At 49.1% G+C, this 21,582-nt stretch overlaps 1 protein-coding gene across 1 annotated transcript; it reads right to left on the bottom strand.

The window, feature by feature from the left end:
• Window positions 1-4,549: 4,549 nt before the first annotated feature.
• THNSL2 (threonine synthase like 2) lies at window positions 4,550-20,909 on the bottom strand. The gene is made up of 9 exons (XM_081254101.1): window positions 20,877-20,909; window positions 17,095-17,329; window positions 15,661-15,855; window positions 14,807-14,959; window positions 11,344-11,574; window positions 7,962-8,110; window positions 7,730-7,855; window positions 5,376-5,527; window positions 4,550-4,878 (listed from the first exon to the last, which is right to left on the bottom strand). Exons 2-9 carry the CDS (start codon window positions 17,315-17,317, stop codon window positions 4,653-4,655), a joined length of 1,455 nt encoding a protein of 484 aa, XP_081110227.1. The 5' UTR covers window positions 17,318-17,329; window positions 20,877-20,909; the 3' UTR covers window positions 4,550-4,652.
• Between the last annotated feature and the right edge of the window lie 673 nt (window positions 20,910-21,582).

Raw genomic sequence — 21,582 nt, 5'->3', positions numbered from 1 at the left:
GAATCAGGCCACCATTCTCATCACTGCAAATTAATGTGGCTTGTTAACTGCCCAGCAGAGCCCCTACTGACTAATCCATGACATTCAACCCCCACATGACCCCCACAGGGCTTGTCGCTGGGTGCACTGAGCAGGCCAGGGCAACTCCAACCCTGCACCCAGAGCTGTCCCAGCACCGCAGGGCCACGAAGCAAGTTCATCCTTCAGGAAGAGGCAAGATAAGACGAATTCAGGAAGCAATTAGTAAAAAAAAAAAAGATAGCTTAAAAGTACTAAACTGGGGCTTCCCTGGTGGCGCAGTGGTTGAGAGTCCACCTGCCGATGCAGGGGACACGGGTTCGTGCCCCGGTCCGGGAGGATCCCAAGTGCCACGGAGCGGCTGGGCCCGTGAGCCATGGCCGCTGGGCCTGCGCGTCCGGAGCCTGTGCTCCGCAACGGGAGAGGCCACAGCGGTGAGAGGCCTGCGTACCGCACAAAAAAAAAAAGTACTAAACTGTTCACTGCAGACTAAATTATGTTAATAAGAATGGCATTTTAACATTTACCTAGGAATTGGAAATACATGATCTCAATCCTCAAAATAAACTAGCGAGGTAAGTGTTACAATTAGCAGATGAGGAAACTGAGGCTTACAGAGATGAAATGGCTTGTGTGTGGTCACACCGCCAGTTAGCTGACGACTCAGAAGGACAACTTCAACCTGATTCTAATTTCAATTGGTACCAGGATCCTTGCTTTTTCCACTGAGGGGGATGAGTGTGTATGTAGGTATGTAAATGTATGTGTGTGTGTCTGTCTGTCTGTCTGTGTTTGTGTGCCTGTGTATATGTTCACAGGGGTGGATGTTTCTTCAGACTTCATCTCACTCCTGTCCTCTCCTCCATTCAGCCCTAAGATTCCCTGTGGCCAGAATATCTTGTAGTTCATGTTTCATGTCTGTTTGTGCTGTGTCCAATGGCTTTATTCTGGGTCTCCTCTCACAGGTGCAGTGGCCTCTCAGAGTTGGATATCACTCCGAAGCAGCCAGAAGGTGAAGCGTTTTGTGACCCCCTGTAACCCCCAGCACTGCCCTGAGACCCTCAGAAATGTGGCAGCAAAGAATAAGGAACCACTGGCTCTGGCCGCATGCAGCAGGTCCTGGGTGCCAGGGCCTGTGCAGAGACCTGGGAAGCAGGTTTGCAGCAGCCCCTGGTGGGCCTCCTGGAGCAGCATGGCCACTCTCCCAAATCCACCCATGAAAGGGAGGGTGGAGGAGGACCCTGCGGAAGGGCCACAGCCTGGGGCAGGATGGAGAGTGGCGGACCACAGCAGAATGGACCAGCTCCACGCAACATGATAAGATGAAAATACACGTCAAACTCGAAGCCACATGCCTGGGTTCAAGTCCCAGCCCCTCTGTTCCCTGGTGGTACCACCCTGACAGGTTCCCTCAGCTCTAAAACATAGATGTTTCACAGCTTGCTGTCAGGATTAAATTAGTTGATTCTGGTGAAGTATTATCTGGCATAGAGCAGGTCCTATGAGGGCCGCATTATGACTTTCGTGGGCTCCAGGCACTTTTGCTTTCAAGGGGTTCTTCTACAAAAAATATTTAAAGTTCTTTTTTACTACTCTGTTGGTATAAAGATGAGTATAATCCAAGCCGAATTATATTCATTGTTTCTTTTAATAGAAATAAAAATATTTTCATGGGCCTCTAAATATCTCACGAACCCGAAGTAACAGTCTGGTCTTGCCTAATGGATAAATGGGTCCTGGGGGCTCCATCAGATACGCTCTTGTGGATATTAAAGTGTCTCGAAGCTGTCAGGTGCTGATGGCTGTAAGGGTCCTGGTCATTCCCTTAGGAGTGTTCGCCCATCCCCCTGTGCGTCCCGCATTCCTGCCCTCTCTCTACGTACTGAACGCCATGCTTCAATGTCAAGTTTTCCAGTAAGAGGATGCCCTCCGGCCTCTCCTTTCAGCCCCTGGGCACCAAGTAGACGCGGGGCTAGTGGTTCTGATATGGAAGTAGCAGGCAGAGATCAAGCTGGGTGGCCCAGAAGCTCCATTAGACTTCGGGCGCCGGGAAAGGCAGCTTTGGAGGCAAGTTGCCCACTGGCTCCTTTCACAGCGGCCCTCAGAGTGGTCGTAACAGCGCCCTCTAGGGGCCAAAAATACCTCCACGCTGTGCCTGCCTCAATTGCCTTCCGGAGGGGCCCCCAGAGACCAGAGCCTCAGGCTTGTGTTGACGTACACATGTTTGTGTTTGTCTAACCCCCTCCCTCAATCTACATGAGATTTGAACCCAGTAATATAACTAAATCCACAACTATCTGCCGTGTGTTCATGTGTACCCAAAGCCTAGATCACTGCTGTCCATAGAAATAAAATGTGAGACAAAGGCGAACCACATATATAACTTTAAATGTCCTTGGAAAAGGAAAAGGAAAAAGACGGAATTAATTTTGATAACATGTTTTATTTAACTCAATACATCAAAATATCATCCTTTCAACAGGTCATCTGTATAAAATTATTAATGAGATATTTTAGATTTTTTTCATTGGAAGTCTTTGAAATCCAATATGTAGTTTACATTTGTGACACATGTCAATCAGAACATTGAATTTTCATTGGAAATACTTATCTGTATTTCACGTACTTCATAAATTTCACAGCTGAAAAAGCAGATTCACATATCTGCATTTTTCCAATCATACCTAGAAGCTTTCCAATGACTGAATCAAGTAATAGTTTTGAAATTTAAATGTAAGTTAAACTTAAATAAAACTTAAAATTCAGTTCCTTAGTCAGACTATTCACATTGCAAGGGCTCAACAGTCACATATGGTTAGTGGCTCCTGAATTTCACAGTGCAGGCTAGATCATGAAAACAGTAGCAGGAAGAAAGCATGCCCTTGTGAAAACAAAGCCTATCTCCCTGTGGAAGAGAATTATTTATATACTTAAAGCCTCTGGCCAAGGTTTCCCGAATGAGAGGGCTGAAACTTACTTGGGGCATCTGTAAGGACTGAAGATGGTGCACCCCCGCCCACAGATTTGCCTCTGAAGGTCTGGGGTAGGGGCCAGGAGAGTGTATTTTGGATAAACCCAAGGACCACACTTTGAGAGTCATCGCACAGTATCTGGCAGATGTGCAATCACAGGGGAGCTATGCCCCTGGTTCCTGCTGGTTCTGGAATGTACCAGGCACTGTGTTCAACCAGAACTGCCAAAGACAGGCCCACAGGCAATCCACTGGAGAATGGGGTGAAAAGATAAATATAGGTGTTGTTATTATTCCTTCGTGTCTATTTTAGCACACGGTCTGTGTAGTTTATACATAATTTAGTACACATATGTTGGGAGAACATATTAAAAGTTTTTTAATCGATAGGGGCAAATCCAAAAAGTTTTAGCCCTTGCGTTAAACAATTGTTCCTATCTTCAAGGAGCTTAGAGACAGGAAGATAATGTCTCAAGTGGATAACCATAAAACAGGGCAGAAGGGAACACACACCTCAAGAAAGCTAGTTGCAGTTCTGCCAGAGTTCGGAAACAGGGGTCCTTATTTCCAGCTGGGTTGATGAGTAAACAAGACACAGTAAGCAAGTACCAGGAACCAAGACAAATAGCCTGTGAAATGGGACTTGTGGGTTCGTCAAAGAAGGACAGTCTCCCAGAGGCAAGTGTAGGGTCAAAGGCATGGAGAGGGGGGACCGTCAGTCGTGTCTTCAGTGGAAAGAACCACCTGACTTCTCTGGAGCAGCGTGATTATGGAGGTACCTGTGGAAATGTAGGCATTTGGACTTTTATTTAGTGTTTAAAAAGGGATCATTGCTTCTTGCTGCTATGATCATGACTTGGTTTAATAAGTATGGTGAACCTGGTACATGAGCAACAGGGCCACTTGACCTAGTTTGAGGCCCCTGCTTTCCTACATGGCCTGGATCTGGTGATCCTGAACCCCGACTCCTGTGCCACCTGCCCCGCTGCCAACCTGGGGCAGCAGATGGATGCGGGACACCATGGCACCACCACCACCACCTGACAGGCACCGGGCTCTGCCCACAGGCACACGCAGAGTCACCATCACACTGAACTTGCGCTTTTATTCCAGGGATTCCCAACGCTTGACAGGGTGGAAGCCCTGTGGCCAAGACCTCTGGATCTGACCTGGGGACCAGATAAACTAAGGCTCAGAGCCAGACCTGTAGTAATGGATGCAGCGGGCCCCACCTGCACAGGTTTTAGGATCTGGGGGTCCAAAATCTTGGAGCCAAGGTTGCCCCTGAGCCCCAGACTTCTGATTTGCAGGCCCTGAAAGTTTCACAGGAAGCAGTGATGCTCCTGCACTGTCTGGCCCTGGGGGTGCACCCCCAGCAATCATCCACGACTCCCTCCCCGCCTCCCCGGTGACCAGGTCCAACACGGCCAGCCAGCCACGGTGAGAGCACAGAACAGCCAGGGAACAGCACACAGCCCACTGGCTCCAGACCCAGCTGGGCAGTCCCCTGAGAAACTCCTGCACCTGCATGGAGAGAAGGTGCACAAGGCAGCTCAGAGGGGACACCTCCCAGGGTCCGAAGCATGGAGAGAAGGTGCACAAGGCAGCTCAGAGGAGACACCTCCCAGGGTCCGGAGCCTAAAGGAAGCCAGCTCCAGCCTGGCTATGCCAGCGCTTTCCGGAAGCGCCCCTGCCGCTGCCGGCTCAGGTCCTCAATCAGGCCCCGAAGCATCCGCGTCCAGTCGTCACCCTTCCGCATCGGGGTACAGCGCGCCTGCTTGTGCTCCAGGGCGAGGATCTCCGCGGGAGTCTCCGGGGTCAGCCCGGCAGCCAGCACGGCCTCCGGGAACTTGGCTGCAGAGGCGGTAGCCAGACAACAGCGGGGAGGGCTGCGGAGGCGGGGCAGGTGGGGACAGGGGGCGGAAGACAGAAGACAGAGGGACAGGCAGAGAACCAAGGCCAGGAGGGAGGAGGAGGAACAGGGGAAGGGGAGAGGTAGGGTGCAGAGAGAGAGAGAGAAAGACACGTTTGGTCCCTTGAACTTATCTCTGCAGTGACTCTGCAAGCAAACTGCTCCTCCTTGTTGGAGGCCCAGCTCCCTCTCCCAGGATCACAGTCTCAGGACACAGTGCCACGCAGCACCCATCATGCTCACAAAAGCCATTTGTGGGACTTCCCTGGCGGTCCAGTGGTTAAGACTCCGCGCTTCCACTGCAGGGGGACACGGGTTCCATCCCTGGTCAGGGAACTGAGATCCCGCATGCAGCAAGGGGCAGCCAAAAAGAAAAGGCCATTTGTTCACATTCCTCTCTCCCCTGCTTGGGGAAGAGGAGGACCCCTGAAAGCCAAGGGGTTCCCCCGACACACAGGCACCCACCACCTGTACCTGGGCTGCCGCCTGTCCACCTGCTGGTAATGGTAGCTCACGGCCACGGCCGAGTGAGGGCACAGCAAGTACTGGTTCTCTTCCCAGCAGCGGCCCATGGTCTGGGTGATGGCCTCGTCTGACACTGACTGAGACACTACAGCCTCTGAAAGCTGACAGGTTTCAGGGTCAGAGGGGTGGGAATCAGGGCTGAGGGGAAGTGGGGAAAAGGGGAGAAAATTCCCATCATGTAACATAGCCAGATACGCACCAGAAACTCGAATGAAACACTCAGATGGAATGGCTCAGATTCAGCTCAGAGAAAAAATCTGGTTTCTCACGTTTCCCAGTTCTAAATGGATTCACTCAAGTTAGGGGAAGGATACCTTTGAGTTTCAGGTCAACACATTTAGTTAGAATTTGGCTCATGAATCAGCAAATTAAGTGTATATAGTCTTGTTCAACAACGGACAGAACACAGGGTAAGGGCGCTCAAGCATTCCTGCTGCTTTGTTGTTGGCACGCCCCCTTCCTGTGGATGTGAGAATAGCTTCCCGTCAGTTCCCACCCAGCTCTTGTGGCACCTCCTTTAGGAAAACTCCCCACTACCTTTAGACAAAGGAAGACTCCCTTCCCAGTGCTCCCTTGGTGTAGACGGTTTATTTGATCATTCTCTGAAAATTCACTGCATGCTTATAATGTGCCAAAAGCCCTGCATATACTCAACAGCAACCAATAGAGACCACAGGGTATTATAAATTATTTAGATACCTTCCTGACCCATTAGGATTCACAGAAGACAATGCATGTGTTTTATTTATCTTTGTATCTCCAGCACCAAGCATAGCTCCTGACTCATGGTCAATACGTAATACAAATGAGTGAATGAATGAATGAATGAATGCTGTTCCAGCAGTTGGAGTATCTTCTACGTGTACAGCAGGGGAGGGAACGAAGAATTGGGGGATATGGTGTCTGTCTTCATGGAGCATCTCATTTACATGAGGAGAAGGATTGTGGATGTCAATACAAACCATTAAATAAGTTGAACTTTGGTTGTGTTACAGTCTGAATGTTTGTGTCCCTCCCAAGTTTATATGTTGAAGCCCTAACCCCAATATGATGGTATTTGGAGGTGGGGCCTTTGGGAGATAATTAGGTCATGAGGGTGGAGCCCTCATGAATGGGATTAGTGTCTTTATAAGAAGAGGTCAGAGGGCTAGCTAAATCTCCTTCCACATATGAGAAGGCAGCCAACTGCAACCCAGAAGAGGGCCCTCACCAGAACTCAACCATGGCACCCTGACCTCAGTCCTCCAGTCTCCAGAACTGTGAGAAGTACATTTGTGTTGTTTCTAAGCCACCAGTCTGTGGTACTTTGTTATAGCAGTCCAAACTAATTAAGACAGGTTGCATCAAAAGAAGCATAGATTCCAGAAGACAGAAATTCCACTCCAGTCTGTGTGGGTGTATCTAGCTCTGCAGACAACCCTTTAAGGTGGACATTGACCACTGAAAATTACATCATGTAAGGGACAGCTAAAGGACCCAGGAAGGCTTAGCAGGTAAATGAAGATTCTCTTCAAGTATGGGAATCAGATGGCTCACCAGTGCACAAGCTAAAAAGTAACAGGTTCTAGCTTGACATAAAGAACTTCATAATGATTAGAGCTGATGTGAGGTAGTGAGGTCCTAGGCACTGGAGATATACACAGTCTGGATGATGATTTGGTGGGAATGTGGCAGAGAAAATTAAAAGCAAATTCAACATATGAAATTCTTTTTTTATATTAAATAAGTTTTCATCACCAGGTTACCTTAAAATAAAAGCAATCCCTCCCTAGGCTCCTACCCATCTGAGGAGATAAAATTTCTCCTTTTTTTAAAAAAAAAAAAAAAGCTAATAGAACAATAGTCTCTGCTCATACTGGATGGGAAAAGTGGTTTCCAGTTATTATTGGAAATAAACAATAATAAATAAAAACAACAGTTAATATATTAAGCCCTATATTGCCAGGCAGTATACCAAGTTCTTCATGGGTATTATTTGACTTAAAATTCAACAATGCTATGAGGCAGGCATTCTCTTTATCCACATTTTATAGATGAGAAAATTGAAGCACGGAATTTAAGAAACTGGTCCAAGGTCTCACAGCTGGCTTGGAGTTAAGCCCCACCTGACTCTAAACCAATAACCTCTACTGCCTCTCCTCATTCAACAAAGAAATCCACAGGAAGTGACTGCAGAAGTGCCAGGCTCATAGGAGGTACTCAAGAAACAAGCATCCCCTTTCCTTGAACAGATTTTCAAACCCCAAGTCTGGTCTTATGGCTGCACCCTTTCCCTTCTCCATGGTGTATGGGTGGTAACTGACCTTGCTGTGCAATTCCTTGGGTAGACTCACACTTCGGGTCCTTTCAAACTGCTCCATGAGGGCTCTTGTCACCTGGCTGTCAGAACCAGAGAGCAGCCAGAAGATCCTCTCCATGTTGTATGGCACCTGGGCAGAAAGGCAGGGTCCCGAGGGTCACGCTGACCTCAGCCCTTGTCCACCTCCACCCAACCAACACCTGGGTCAGACCTGCACGTCACCTCACAGGCCCCACCTGAATGTCCATAGCTGATGCCAAGGTTGGTTTGACGGCCTCAGACAGAGAGAAGTCTCCCCGCTGGACGGTCCTGTGGATGATGTCATTGTCGTTCACTGCCACGACCAGGTGGATGGGCAGGCCCATTTTCTGAGCGATGAACCCAGCTTAAGAGAGGAGAACAATGGTTTCTTAGACACAACACCAAAAGCACAAACAACAAAAGAAAAAAAAGTAGATAAATTGGATTTCATCAAAATTAAGAAGATTTTGTGCTTTTTGAAGCTTTTGTGCTTCAAAGGAGACTATCAAGAAAATGAAAAGACAACCCACAGAATAGGAAAAACTATTTGCAAATCATATATCTGATATAGGACTTGAAGCCAGAATGTATAAAGATTTCTTACAACTCAACAATAAAAATACAAATAACCCAATTAAAAAATAGGCAAAGGACTTGAGTACATATTTCTCCAAAGAAGATATACAAATAGCCAATGAACACATGAAAAGATACTCAACATCATTAGTCATCAGGAAAACACAAACCAAAACCCCAATGACATACCGCTTCATACGCACTAGGATGGCTAGAATCAAAATGATAGACAATAACAAGTCTTGGTCAGGATGTGGAGAAACTGGAACCCCCCCCCATACACTGTTGGTTGGAATGTAAAATGGTGCAGCCACTTCAGAAAACAGTCCAGCAGTTTCTCAAAAAGTTAAGCACAGAGTTCCAATGTGACCCAGAAATCCACTCCTAGTTTATATATACTCAAGATAACTGAAAGCAGGTCCGCACAAAAAACCTAAGCACAAATGTTCATAGCAGCATTATTCATAACAACTAAAACACTGAAACAATCCAAATGTGCATTAACTGATAAATGCATAAACAAAATGTGGTATATCTATACAATAAAATAGTATTCAGCCATAAAAAGGAATAAGGTACTGATACGTGCTACAACATAGATGAGCCTTGAAAACATTACACTAAGTGAAAGAAGGCCACATATTGGATGATTCTATTTATATAAAATGTCCAGAATAGGAAAATCTATAGAGACGAAATAGATTAGTGGCTGCCTAAAGCTGGGAGGGATGAGGGGAAATGGGGAATGACTGCTAAAGGAATAGGACTTCCTTTTAGGGTGCTGAAAATGTTCTAAAACTGATTATGGTGATGGCTGCCCACATCTGTGTACACTAAAAACTATTAAGTTGTATACTTTAAGTGGGTGAATTGTATGATATGTGAATCATAGAGCAATGAAGCTGTTACAAAAAAATGAAGGAAAGATGGGGCTTCCCTGGTGGCACCGTGGTTGAGAGTCCGCCTGCCGATGCAGGGCACATGGGTTCGTGCCCCGGTCTGGGAAGATCCCACATGCCGCGGAGCAGCTGGGCCCGTGAGCCATGGCCGCTGAGCCTGCGCGTCCGGAGTCTGTGCTCCACAACGGGAGAGGCCACAACAGTGAGAGGCCCGCGTACCGCAAAAAAAAAAAAAAAAAAAAAAAAAGAAGGAAAGGGTAGGAGAAGGTTACTGTGCCCTGACACTGTTCCCGTGCCAAATGCTGCCCCCAGGCAGGTACTGACACATGCTTGCCACCATTTGCAGAAGAGAAAATGGAGGTTCTGAGAAGTTGAAATGACCCATCCAAAGCCTGCTAAGTGGCAGACAAAGGATGTGAACTAGGTTTATCTAAGTCTAGAGCACATGCTGAGTCCCCTGACTCAGTCTCCTAGAACCAGCGCCCTCAGACTGCGTCCCCTGGAAAGGGACTGAGGGGGTCAGAGCAGCAGCCTCCGTCTACCCTAATAGCATGTCTGTTTGCATGGAACAAGCAAGGAATTCCTCACCCTGAAAGATGGAAAGCCCAGAAAGGCAACGTAGTTTGGGGGAAGGTTCCTACTGCCATGAATGGTTGATCTCTGATGAGTAGGTACAAGGAGTTAAGGACAACCGCACCACCCAACATCACTCTTAATTTTGTGAAGCACATTCACAGTCTTATTTCACGTGATCTTCAGTAAACATCATGATATCCTTGTATGACAGAGGAGCAACGGAGACTCAAGCTCAAGAGGTCCAGGGGCTTAAGGTCAAGCAGCTAGTTCCTGACGGAGCAGGGCTAGATCGGAGTCTCCTCTGCAAACATTGTTTTTGTGTCCAGGGCCTTAAGGTCAAGCAGCTAGTTCCTGACGGAGCAGGGCTAGATCGGAGTTCCCTCTGCAAACATTGCTTTTGTGCCAGGCACTGTGGCAGATACTGGGACATGTGCAGCTGGCATCACTCCCTGGAGGGTGATGCACATGGGCGGCCATGGATGGGAAGAAGGCTGGGCCATCCTTGTCCAACAGCCAGCTTGCTGTTCTTTCCACCCCTGTGTTAGCTGAAGTCAGGAAGACTCCTGACCGCTAAGATACTTTCATGGTCTCACCTAAGCTGTCCTGGACGCCCATCAGAAGCGATGCCATGAACAGAACCATCAGAAAAGAAGTTACGCCAATCAGGAGGCAGCCTTGCATGCTGGTGAGGATTCAGGCTCTGGAGCCAGCCTGCCTGGGCTGCCATCCTGGCTCTGGGACTGACTGCTGTGTGACCAGGGGCAGGCTGAGCAACTTCTCTGTGCCTCAGCTTCCTCGTTATAACATGGAAATCATAGTACCGTTCCCCTCATAGGCGCATGTGAGGATTTAAGGAGTTAATACAAGGGAAGCATTTAGAGCAGTGCCCGATGCATAGTCAGTGCTTTACAAATGTTAAGTATTATTATAGGAAATGATTTTAATGCCACGTAGCTCTATAGCTCTTGACCCTCACAAAGTTCACATACACGCATAAAGAATCTTATTTGTGCCCCGTGGTCGTCCTGAGAGATATGATAAGTGTTCCAATCTCCCTTTGATAGCTGAGGAGCTGAGTCTAAGGGACAAGACGTTTAGCTAGTAAAGGACAGGACTGGGCCCAGAAGCCTAAGTCCAGGTCTCTTTCCACATCACACGGTCTCCAGGGAAAACACGCTGTGCCAGGCGAGCCCTTATCTTCAGAGCGGGCAGCTGGCTGGAGCTGGGAGGAAAGTCCACGTTCCTGGCACAGGGCACTGCCAGCCGGGCCAGCGGCTGAACCTTGACCTAGTCTCCCCACGCTCTGCTGAGCAAACACATCAGATCAGGCAGCCGGAGCACCTCAGGGTTAACCCATCCTCCTCCCCCTGTGGCAAGCGGCCAGGATGTCCCCCCAGGGAGTTGGGGGAAGTTTTCTGGAAGCTTCTTGTGTGTCGTTTCCCATCACATAGGACCCAACCTTTCTCCTCAACCAAAGTGCACCTGGCAGGATGGGGACCACAGGCGTTTTTCTAGAAAGCCCATTTCCGCCCAGGGGTCTCCTTACCTGCGAGGTTACCGGCAGCCCCCGATGGTACAACCACCTCCACGGGGGGCGGTGGGTGCAAGTCTAAGGCTGGTGCACACCGGAAGTAAGCGAAGAAGTGGTGGGCCATTTGCACGAGGACCCGGGACCAGTTGATTGAATTCAGACTCATCAGATTGTGCTCCTTGACAAAGGCCACGTCGGCAAACACGGCCTTGATGGGCTCGTCCAGCTCATCGCTGTTCCCCTCCACTGTCAGAGGAGAGAGGAGAGGGAGTTATCATGAAGAACCCCCCGGGGGCCAGCCTGTGCCCATAAGGTCAGCATGTGCTCCTAGGCTGAGCCCATCCTGCTGGGACCTTCACTCAAACTATGTCTCATATCCTTGGGGTCACATTTCCAATGTCTCTACCATCATCTAAAACTAGATAGAAAATGTCAGCTTTCTGGGATATTGGGGGAAGAATTCCTCTTTGTATTCCATGCCCACTTCCCCAGTCTCTGGGGGTGGTTTATCTGATCGTGAGACGGTGAGAGGCTGAGCTTTACTTCACGGTCCTCCATCAGGGGCTGGAGGGAAACACTCGCTCTTCCCACTGGGTTCCCAGGCCAAGCTGCACTCCTCAGCCCAGCCCAACCAGCAATCAAGCCAATATTGTTCTCTTATCTGAAACCTGGGTCTGTTTCTGCACTGGGTCCAGACTTGGAGGACAGCGGGGGAAGATCATCAGGGGAAATGTCAGAGTAGGCACGGAGGTTATGTCTTTATTTTTTAAAATAAATTTGTTTATTTATTTATGGCGGAGTTGGGTCTTTGTGGCTGCGTGCAGGCTTTCTCTAGTTGCGGAGAGCAGGGGCTACTCTTCATTGCGGTGCACGGGCTTCTCATCGCAGCGGCTTCTCTTGCTGCGGAGCACGGGCTCTAGGTGCTCGGGCTTGTGGCACGCGGGCTCAGTAGCTGTGGCTCACGGGCTCTAGAGCACAGTCTCAGTCGTTGTGGCGCACGGGCTTAGTTGCTCCACGGCATGTGGGATCTTCCAGGACCAGGGCTCGAACCCATGTCCCCTGCACTGGCAGGCGGATTCTTAACCACTGCCCCACCAGGGAAGCCCGGCACTGAGGTTACTATTCATTCCACCCTTTGTCGTGTAGCAGTCATGAGGGTGCAGGACTGACTCCAGATCCATGTACAGGGTGGGTATTTGCTGGGGTGCCAGGAAAAGATTCCCTGTGTTTAAGAGAGAGCCACAGGAAGAGAGACTTGGTTACCTTCAGGAACCACCATATGCCACAAGAGGAACGAGGCTGAATGGAAGATGGAGCAGAGAACCTGGCTCCCTGACGGCAGTGAACCAGCCAGTCGGGAGCCTATCCCACCTCTAGACTTCCAGGGACATGAGCTGAAAAATATCCCTGTTCAAGCCAGTCTCAGTTAGATTTTCTGTTACTTCCAACCAAAAACATCCCAAGTAATATATAACTAGCGCTTGCTGATTATCCTGTGCTTAAGAAGAACGAAGTATACAATGTATATGGAAATTCATGACTCTAGAAAACCTCAGGGTCCAACGCACAACAATCCAGGTGGCCCATCTCCACTCCCTGAGCTCACCAGACCAACGGAAGACACGTGCCCACCATTAGCTGCCGAACTAACACACGTCCTCCTGGAAACCAAATCAGAAGATTCCAGAAAGGAAAGGAAGAATTTGAACAGTCCTGTTTTGGAAACAAAAACTAATTCCTTTAAAGGTTCCTGCCTTATTTTCTTGAAGCACAGAACATGTATGAAACAGAAATGTCCTTTGGCTCAGGCAATAGCACATTTGTGACATACTGTATTCATCACCATCCACGTGTCTGCCACTATTTTTCTTTTCTTTCTTTCTTCTTTTTAAAATTTGTTGGCCATGCCACACAGCATGCAGGATCTTAGTTCCACAACCAGGGTCGAACCCACGCCACCTGTGCTGGAAGCGCGGAGTCTTAACCACTGGACCACCAGGGAAGTCCCTGCCACTATTTTTCAAATGTGCACCATTCTCCACCCCGTGGTCAGGAAAGGTGCTTCTATACATGCCCTTAGGTCAAAGCCTTCCGATATCTGTGTACAAGGAGAGAAGGGCGTAGGTGCAGAACAGAGGTACAAAAAGCTGTTCTCTGCTTTGATTCTAGGTAAAGACAGTCCTAGATTCATAAATAGCAATTCTGGTGCTTAGGGTGTAACAGGGACACTCAGGAACCTGAATCTTGTACATTAAAATCTTGCCATGACTGCAGAAAAATGCAGCCAGATATGGGTAATTCATTACTAAGGCTCAGGTGTAAGATTTTTGCCAACACCCGCCTTAGCTAAACCATAAACTTTTCAGTGGAATGCGTATGTGCTTGCTAAAGAAAAGAGTAGAAGGGACTTTTTGTTTGCCCTTGAACAAATGGACAAAGAATATTCATGCTACTCCCGTGGGTAAGGTTCGTTCTCACTGTTCTTTTGGTCCTTGACAAAACTGGTGTTATATAAAAACATCATCTATGGGATTATAACAGGAGGCCAGGCCAGTTATAGAAGGAAGGTTTTCTGTCACCACATTTGGTGTCCTGCCAGGTGAGTGACCAAGCCAAGCCAGGCCACCTGGACAGCTTGCCCAAGGCCACAGTGCACAAAACCTCACCAAGACCCCTATTGCTCATATTCCAACCCCTTCCTTGGGGCTACCTGGGGTGTAGTAGGGTGTCAGAGGTAGAAATTAGAAATAAAAAGTATGGCTCCACTCAAACTCATCCCGCCTTCCTACACTCTTGAACTCCGTAATGATTAAATGCACTCAGAACAGATGGCCAGACATTAAGGAGATGGCTTTTTGCCTCTCTGCAAACACAAAACGCTACGATTCATGATGTGGCTCAGGAAGGGGGGTCACTAGCGATGCGTCCCACTGAGTAGCTTCTTATTTTAAATACTTAGACCTGCTAACCAAGTGCATAGCTTAGTTGATTCAGCGCTGCAAGGGAGGGCATGAGCTGCCAACATGCAACGGCACATTCTCTTACAAATAATTATTAAACGTGTTTTTGCCATCTGGACTTCAGTGGCCTGGGACAGAACCCGAGTCACTTGGCTCAGGCTATGACTCTGGGGAGCTGCCTGTAGATATGGCACCAGCAGGGTGAACGTGCAGGGAAGTGGCCCTCTTTGGGGTATGGTTTTCAACCTGCACTTCCTCGGTTGTCCTGTCAGTATTGGTTTATGCACTTGTCACGTCCAGTAGTTTCTGAGACTGTGTAGCCATGAGCTTGCTCAGAGCTAAGGCAAGGCATACACCAACCTCTAAATATGACTGATGAAGGAAGGGAAGGAGACAGAAAGGGGAGGAGGAAGGGTGGTCAGCTAGTCAATTGGCTAGTTTTGTTCCAGCCCATCTCCCAAAACAGACCACTCGAGGCAAAGCCATGCTGGCCCCGGAGCCCCTGTCCCGGCACCCACCTCCAAACACGTGGACATTCTCTCCCAGCACGGTCGTCATCTGGAGCTCCTGAATCTTTGTGCAGCGACCTTTGGGCAGCAGAACGATGAGGTCCACGTTCTCTGCCCCCCGAACACTCTCGATGGCTGCACTCCCTGTGTCCCCGGAAGTTCCTGGATGGGGAGAAGGAGGAGCCCTCCTCTTTAGGACGAGGGAGATGGAAAAGGGAAGAAAGGGCCCCTAAAGCACTGTCGCCAAGTGAGGCAATATCCTGGAGGGTAGGAGCCCAGTACTTCATCTGGGGTCCTTGAACCTCCAAGGCATCCACGGATAGAAATCAGGGCATCTGTGAGCGTGGCGCCATATCTTCTGTGTATTTTATGTATGTAAAATATTTTTCTAAGAAGGTTCCACAGCCTCCACCAGACTGTCAAAAGGGTCTGTGGCACAAGAAAAGTTTAAGAACCCTGCTCTATAAATTAGGAGGTTGGGATTACCATATACACATTATTATACATAAAATAGATAACCAACAAGGACCTACTGTATAGCACAGGGAACTGTACTCAGTATTTTGTAATAACCTATAAGGGAAAAGAATCTGAAAAAGAATAGATAGATAGATAAATAGATAGATAGATAGATAGATAGATAGATAGATAGTTAATGTATAACTGAATCACTGTGCTGTACACACACACACACACACACAGAGTACTGTAAATCAACCATACTTCAATTTAAGAAAAAGAACCCTGCTCTAGAAGAACCAGTAACACACTCCCCGAGAGACATCAGTGGAGGGCATCCTGTGGGTGGACACTGGCAAGCTGGGGCACTGTAGGGCTCCAGGGCGCACGGCCATGATGCACACCTACAACAACGGTGATGTGCTTTTTCCTCTTCTCCAGGAAGTACTGCAGGAACTGTGCTGCGCAGCACAGGGGCAGGTCCTTAAACGCATAGGTGACCCCATGCCACAGCTCCAGCACGTTCAGCCCATTCCTCAATCTGGATAGATGGACCACCTCTTTGTGTCGGAATCTGCTGAAGGCTCGGTCGATCAGATCTGCGAGGGGAGAGAGGGGAGGTTGGACAGTGATTAAAGGCCATTCTCTTGTCCCTCAAGTTCACTCTCAGTCTCTTTACACTTTTACATTGGAAGTTTCTGTCTCTTGTTACCAGATAAAAAGACCAGAATTTTTTATCATAAAGGATACTGGGTATGAATATAATTGTTTAATCCTAGGGAAAATGTCTGAAAAGGCATGAACTAAACTGTTGATGGATTCCTCATAGTGATGGCCCCAGAGACCAGAATTGGTGCTGTAAGGCTTTCATTTTTTACTTTATACATTTCTTCTTTATTTAGATTTCTTGTGTGCATGTATTCCAATGAGATTCAATTAAACAATTGCATAAGAAACAAATCAAATGTCTCATCTCTTCTAATTTTCCTTCCTAAAGACAGAGACGTATTTGTCTGTTTTTGCATTACTTAATCTCACGCCTGTGATGCCAGAACCTTGAGATGGTTTACTTAGAATCCTACCTAAGGCTAAGGTCATCTAGAGTAGTGTTTCTCAAACTTTAATTAGCGAACCAATCACCTGGGATCTTAAAACGCAGGTTTTGGATCGGTAGGTCAGAGAAGTCTGAGAATTCTAATATGTATCCAGGCAACACCATCAGTGCTGGTCATCGAGCTACATTTTGGGTCCTCTTCTTCTCAGCCCCAAACTCTCACCATTACATCTGGTCCATGGACCAGGAGCACCAGTATCATCTGGACATTTGATAGGAATGTAGAATTCTCAGGCCCACCCTAGACCTACTGAATCAGAATCTGCATTTTAAAGGTATTCCCACAGAGAATCTGAGGGCACATAACAGTCTGAAATGAGCTGGTCCAGAACACTCTAAAAGTCCCTTCTGGAATGACCATTAAAGGAGATAAAACAGCAGTCTGAGGGTCTGGGTGTTTCATACGCAGGAAGGAAATACCCCACATTCAAGCATCTCAGGACAATAGCGAAATCCCTTGAAAGGGTTCTTTAAAAATAAGCAAAATAATAATAATAATAATAATTTTCCGCAGATCACTTTGGCATTCATCTCTCTGGAGGTTGGAGCTGGAATGAATTAACCCTTTGGGGATATTTCCAATTCTGGGATTTGGAAAAAACTCCAAAGTTTCGGAAATGTGGCTAGGGACCTCCTAGGGGTTAAATGATGGATGTGTCACTCCATGGTGGGCTGGGCTGGCAGAAGAGTGAGATGGGAGCATAGAAAGGCAGGGTCTGCTCACCGTTTAAGTCATCTCTTGGAATGAGCTCGGGGCCAATGAAGAGGCTACACAGCTCCTTCACCAGGCTGGGGTAGGAGACCACACTCCACTGACGCAGGGTCTCTCTGTCCAGCTGAGGCAGCTCCTCGGGCATGTAGAGGCCCCCATCCGGAGCATAGCCAGAGAAAAGGGCCCCTTCAAAGTCAACCCGTGGGGCCATCCCCCGAGTACTGACGTACCACATGATCCTGGAGGCCTGCAGAGGGAACAGTCCCAGAGACACTTGATCTCCAAGCTCAGTACCCCTTGGAACGATGCTGAAGTACACCCAGCCCCTTTGGCTAGCCCCTGGGCCATCATCCAGACTGGGAGGCTGGAGCTCTGTGAAATCTCAGGCCAGCTTCACCTGAGACTGTGCAAATCCTGACCTCTCCAATCAAAATGAGGTAATTCTACTGACCTACTACCATGGGAGAGGGGGTACTGGAGCATTCTGGGAAAGGAGAACATTTGGTCCTTACTGATGAGGAAGAAGTCCTTGGGGTGGGGAAAAGGAATAACAATAATAAGGCAAGTGCCATTTTGATACCCCTCTCGATAAGGAGAGGATGACACACTTGATTCTACTGCCTTTTGAGAGATGTATCTACTTCTGCTAAAAAAATAATCATCAGGGCTTCCCTGGTGGCACCGTGGTTGAGAGTCCGCCTGCCAATGCAGGCGACACGGGTTCGGGCCCCGGTCCGGGAAGATCCCACATGCCGCAGAGCAGCTGGGCCCGTGAGCCATGGCCGCTGAGCCTGCGTGTCCGGAGCCTGTGCTCTGCAACGGGAGAGGCCACAACAGTGAGAGGCCCACGTACCACAAATAATAATAATCATCATCATCATCATCACCTTCAATGGATTTTTAGCAATGCTGCCTATAACCTAATGGTTCTCCACTCTGGTAGTCTTGTTGCAATCAGCTTGGGAATGTTTAAAAAAATACCCCTACCTGGGACTCTACCTGGATCAATTAAGCTGAAATCTCTATATGAGGCTCCTTGGGTGGGTCTCATATGCAGCAAGGAGGATGAATAGGGTGGCCAACCCAGTTTGCCCGGGACTTTCCTAGTTTTAAAACTGAAAGTCCCAAGTCCCAGGAAACCCCTCAGTCCCAGGAAAACTAGTACGGTTAGTCATCCCAGGTGACAACCAGTGTCCTACCTCTCAGCCTGATCCTAAAATAGTCAGAAGTGCTGATATGCTACTCTTACTATCATCTGGCCCGGCTAACTGGTCCTGTCTGGATGCAGAACTCTGATTAGCATGGAAGGGGGTAGGGTCCAAGGGCACCCCAGGCCTAACTCTGGTCACACTTCACATCAGTTAGGTTCCCAGGAGCCAAAGCACCATGTCAAGCATCTAGGCTTGAGCTCTGAACACCTTCCTCTGGATCGTGGCTGTGAATTCTGATTATAAATCCCCACAACACCTCTGGGGATGAATTTGACTAGACAAAGCTCTCAGTACCAGCTTGGACTTATTTCTGTGCCTGGGCCAGCGGGGAACCCCTGCCCTCTGGGGACAAAGCCACCTGAAGCCTTCCACCTATGAGAAAGGGAATGAGCTAGCATGGACCTGGAGGAATTCTGGTTCCCTAGACTGTGACTAACACATCTGGGCCCAGAGCAAGTCCTACCTGGGCTGCCCTGTGCCACTCCCAAGCCTACAAACACGAATGCATCCAGCTTTGAGAGGCAGAGACCAGTGGAACTGTCCAAATCATGAATCTTTTGAAAGTGAAAGTGGACATTATTAATAATTATGCTGGGACAACGGGGATAAGCCAGAACCGTCTCAGGCAAACTGGGACATATCACCTTGTATAGGGGTGCACAGCACAGAAATGAAATCAGGCAACTCCAAAAGCCAACTGCAGGGAGTCAGCAAAGAAGGCCCAGTGTCTCACAAACCAGGACAGGGTGGGAGGGCACAGGGCTAGCAGTGCCTTCAAGCAAAAGAGTAATTTCTGTAACGCTGTGGCAAGGGTTAAAGCCAATGCATACTACCCAAGACCCCGGAGTAACGGGAGGGCGATCGTGCCTGGCCACTTCCCGGGGTCAGATTAAAAGAAATAAGACAACCGGGCTGCCAAAGAAGCTGTGGCAAGCAGGAGGGCAGTCAGAGCTACAGAGAAGCGCGAAAGAAAATATCTGCGGAATGCACGTTCCTGGGGCGCTGGTCTCTGTTCCCGGCTCCACCTGGCCCAGGAACAAAGGAGAGGGCCTTCATGACATTTTTTTTTTTTTTTAAATTCCGTATATATGTGTTAGCATACGGTATTTGTCTTTCTCTTTCTGACTAACTTCACTCAAAAAAAATGTCATGAAGAACCTAGGGGCAAAACGGGAATGAAGACGCAGACCTACTTGAGAATGGACTTGAGGATATGGGGAGGGGGAAGGGTGGGCTGTGACAAGGCGAAAGAGAGGCATGGACGTGTATACACTACCAAACGTCAGGTAGATAGATAGTGGGAAGCAGCCGCAGAGCACAGGGAGATCAGCTCGGTGCTTTGTGACCGCCTGGAGGGGTGGGATGGGGAGGGTGGGAGGGAGGGAGATGCATGAGGGAAGGGATGTGGGAACAGATGTATATGTATGACTGATTCACTTTGTTATAAAGCAGAAACTAATTTAAAAAATAAATAAATAAACTTTAAAAAAAAAAAAGGAGAGGGCCTGAGGCCGGGCTCTGCATATGTCAGTGGGAAGAAGTGGACTGATAAGAACAGGAAGGGCCGCCGCCGCTGTTCTATCCAAAGACCCCAAGGGGCAGCCTTCTGAGGCCAGCACGGCAAAGCTACATGCGCTATACACCACTGGGTTCAGTGTAAGGTAAACTGGAGAGAGAAGCCACTGCCACAGGACCGTGGAGAACCTGACGAAAAAAATCAGGCACTCTGGCTGGACTGCTGTACGGGGGCTCTAAGCATCCGACGGGGACTGAACTAAGTGACCTCTGGCGCATGATTTAATAATTTGCCCCTGTGACTCCGCTGGGCCCTATTCCAGAGCGGAGACAGGTCAGAAAAACTCTGACCAATAATCTGGATGAAAAGCAAGGGAAACAAGAGAGCACCGCAAGACAAGGAAACGTTTCAAGAAGGGCTCCTCCGGGAGGCGAAGAGATTTCTGAGCAGGGGTGAGGCCATGGGGAAGACTTGAACCCCTGCGGCCGAACCCCTGGCAGCCGATCGCTGACCTCAGACTGCGGCCCCTGGGGTGGAGGCCCCGGCAGGCCCACGGCAGGCGCCGGCCTCTCCAAGGTCACTGGGCACCGGTCCTCCGGCTGACCTGGTCTTGGGCCAAGACGGTTTTGATAAGGTCTTAGGGATAAGGCTCCACTCCCAGCCTCTGACAACCCCGCAGACTTCTCAGTGTCGGGGCTCTCCAAGAATTGCAGAATTCCTGCCAAAGGTGCAAAGCATCGGGAACCCTCAACCCTGCCAGGTTTCTCCAAGTCGCAGCGCCCGAACTAGAGATTGAAGGGGTTAGGGAGGCCGATCCAGCCACGCTGAAATCCGGGTTGAGCGAAAGTTCCAGAGCTCCAAAGTCTCGCTACCGATTACCCCGGAGAGGGCGCCGCGATCGCCGGAAGAGGACCCGGAGAGGGGGCCCGGGGCCGGCGCGCGCGTGCTGGAGGCTCGGCCGCTGGGGCGCCCGCTCGTGTGAGGGCGGAACCCCAATCCCCGCCCCGGAATCGGCTGGTTGGGCGGGAGAGTGGGAGGGCTGCGGGGTCCGGGCCGGGCGCGTTTACCTGGTGCCAGGCTCTGGGAGTGGCGGGGCGAGGCCCGGGAGGCGGATCGGGCGCGGCGGGAGTGCCCGGTTCCGGACGTGCGCGCGGGACACGGGGGCAGCGGCCGAGCTTCCGGTCGGAGGATGAGCCGGGCCACCTGGCAGGGAGGCTAAGGGCGGAAGAAAGCTGCGTGGGAAGAGGTGGAGGAGGGAGCGACAGGGAATGATAACGAGAGGGAAACCATTTATTCCTCACTTAGTATGCTTTTCTGACACTTTGCTAAGCGCTTTATTCACAGTCTCTTAAATCTTCCTTGCAGCCCCGGAAGCACCACATGGTCGCACGTTTCAGGGTAGAGAACTGAGCGCAAGATGCAAAGAAGAAAGGCCCTCATCGTCTCTGGGCTTCATGCTTCCCACCTACGAAGACTGGAAGGCTGACAAACTGTTTCTCAAACTAGGGCTAGTGAGTCAGGAATTCAGAATCCACAGGGATACATGACATCGTTTTGAAGGAAAACACTTTTTATTAAGCACAGATATATTCTAGGGTAAAACGCCTCCCCAGTTTATTTTAAAGAAAAAAAGCAAGACGTGAAAAAATGTCTTCCAGATATAGCCAAACGCCCTTGGATTCACGTCCCTGCTCCTGGGACCTGACCCACTTAGATGGCAAAATTTGTGGAACTGGATGTGGTAGATGCCGGATAAGGTTTAGACTTGCCTCT

This window comes from Mesoplodon bidens, assembly GCF_964165515.1.
Source record: "Mesoplodon bidens genome assembly, chromosome: 14".
NCBI classification, from domain to species: domain Eukaryota; kingdom Metazoa; phylum Chordata; class Mammalia; order Artiodactyla; family Ziphiidae; genus Mesoplodon; species Mesoplodon bidens.
Note: the sequence above shows the minus strand (reverse complement) of the source record. Positions and strands in the feature narration are given on the sequence as shown.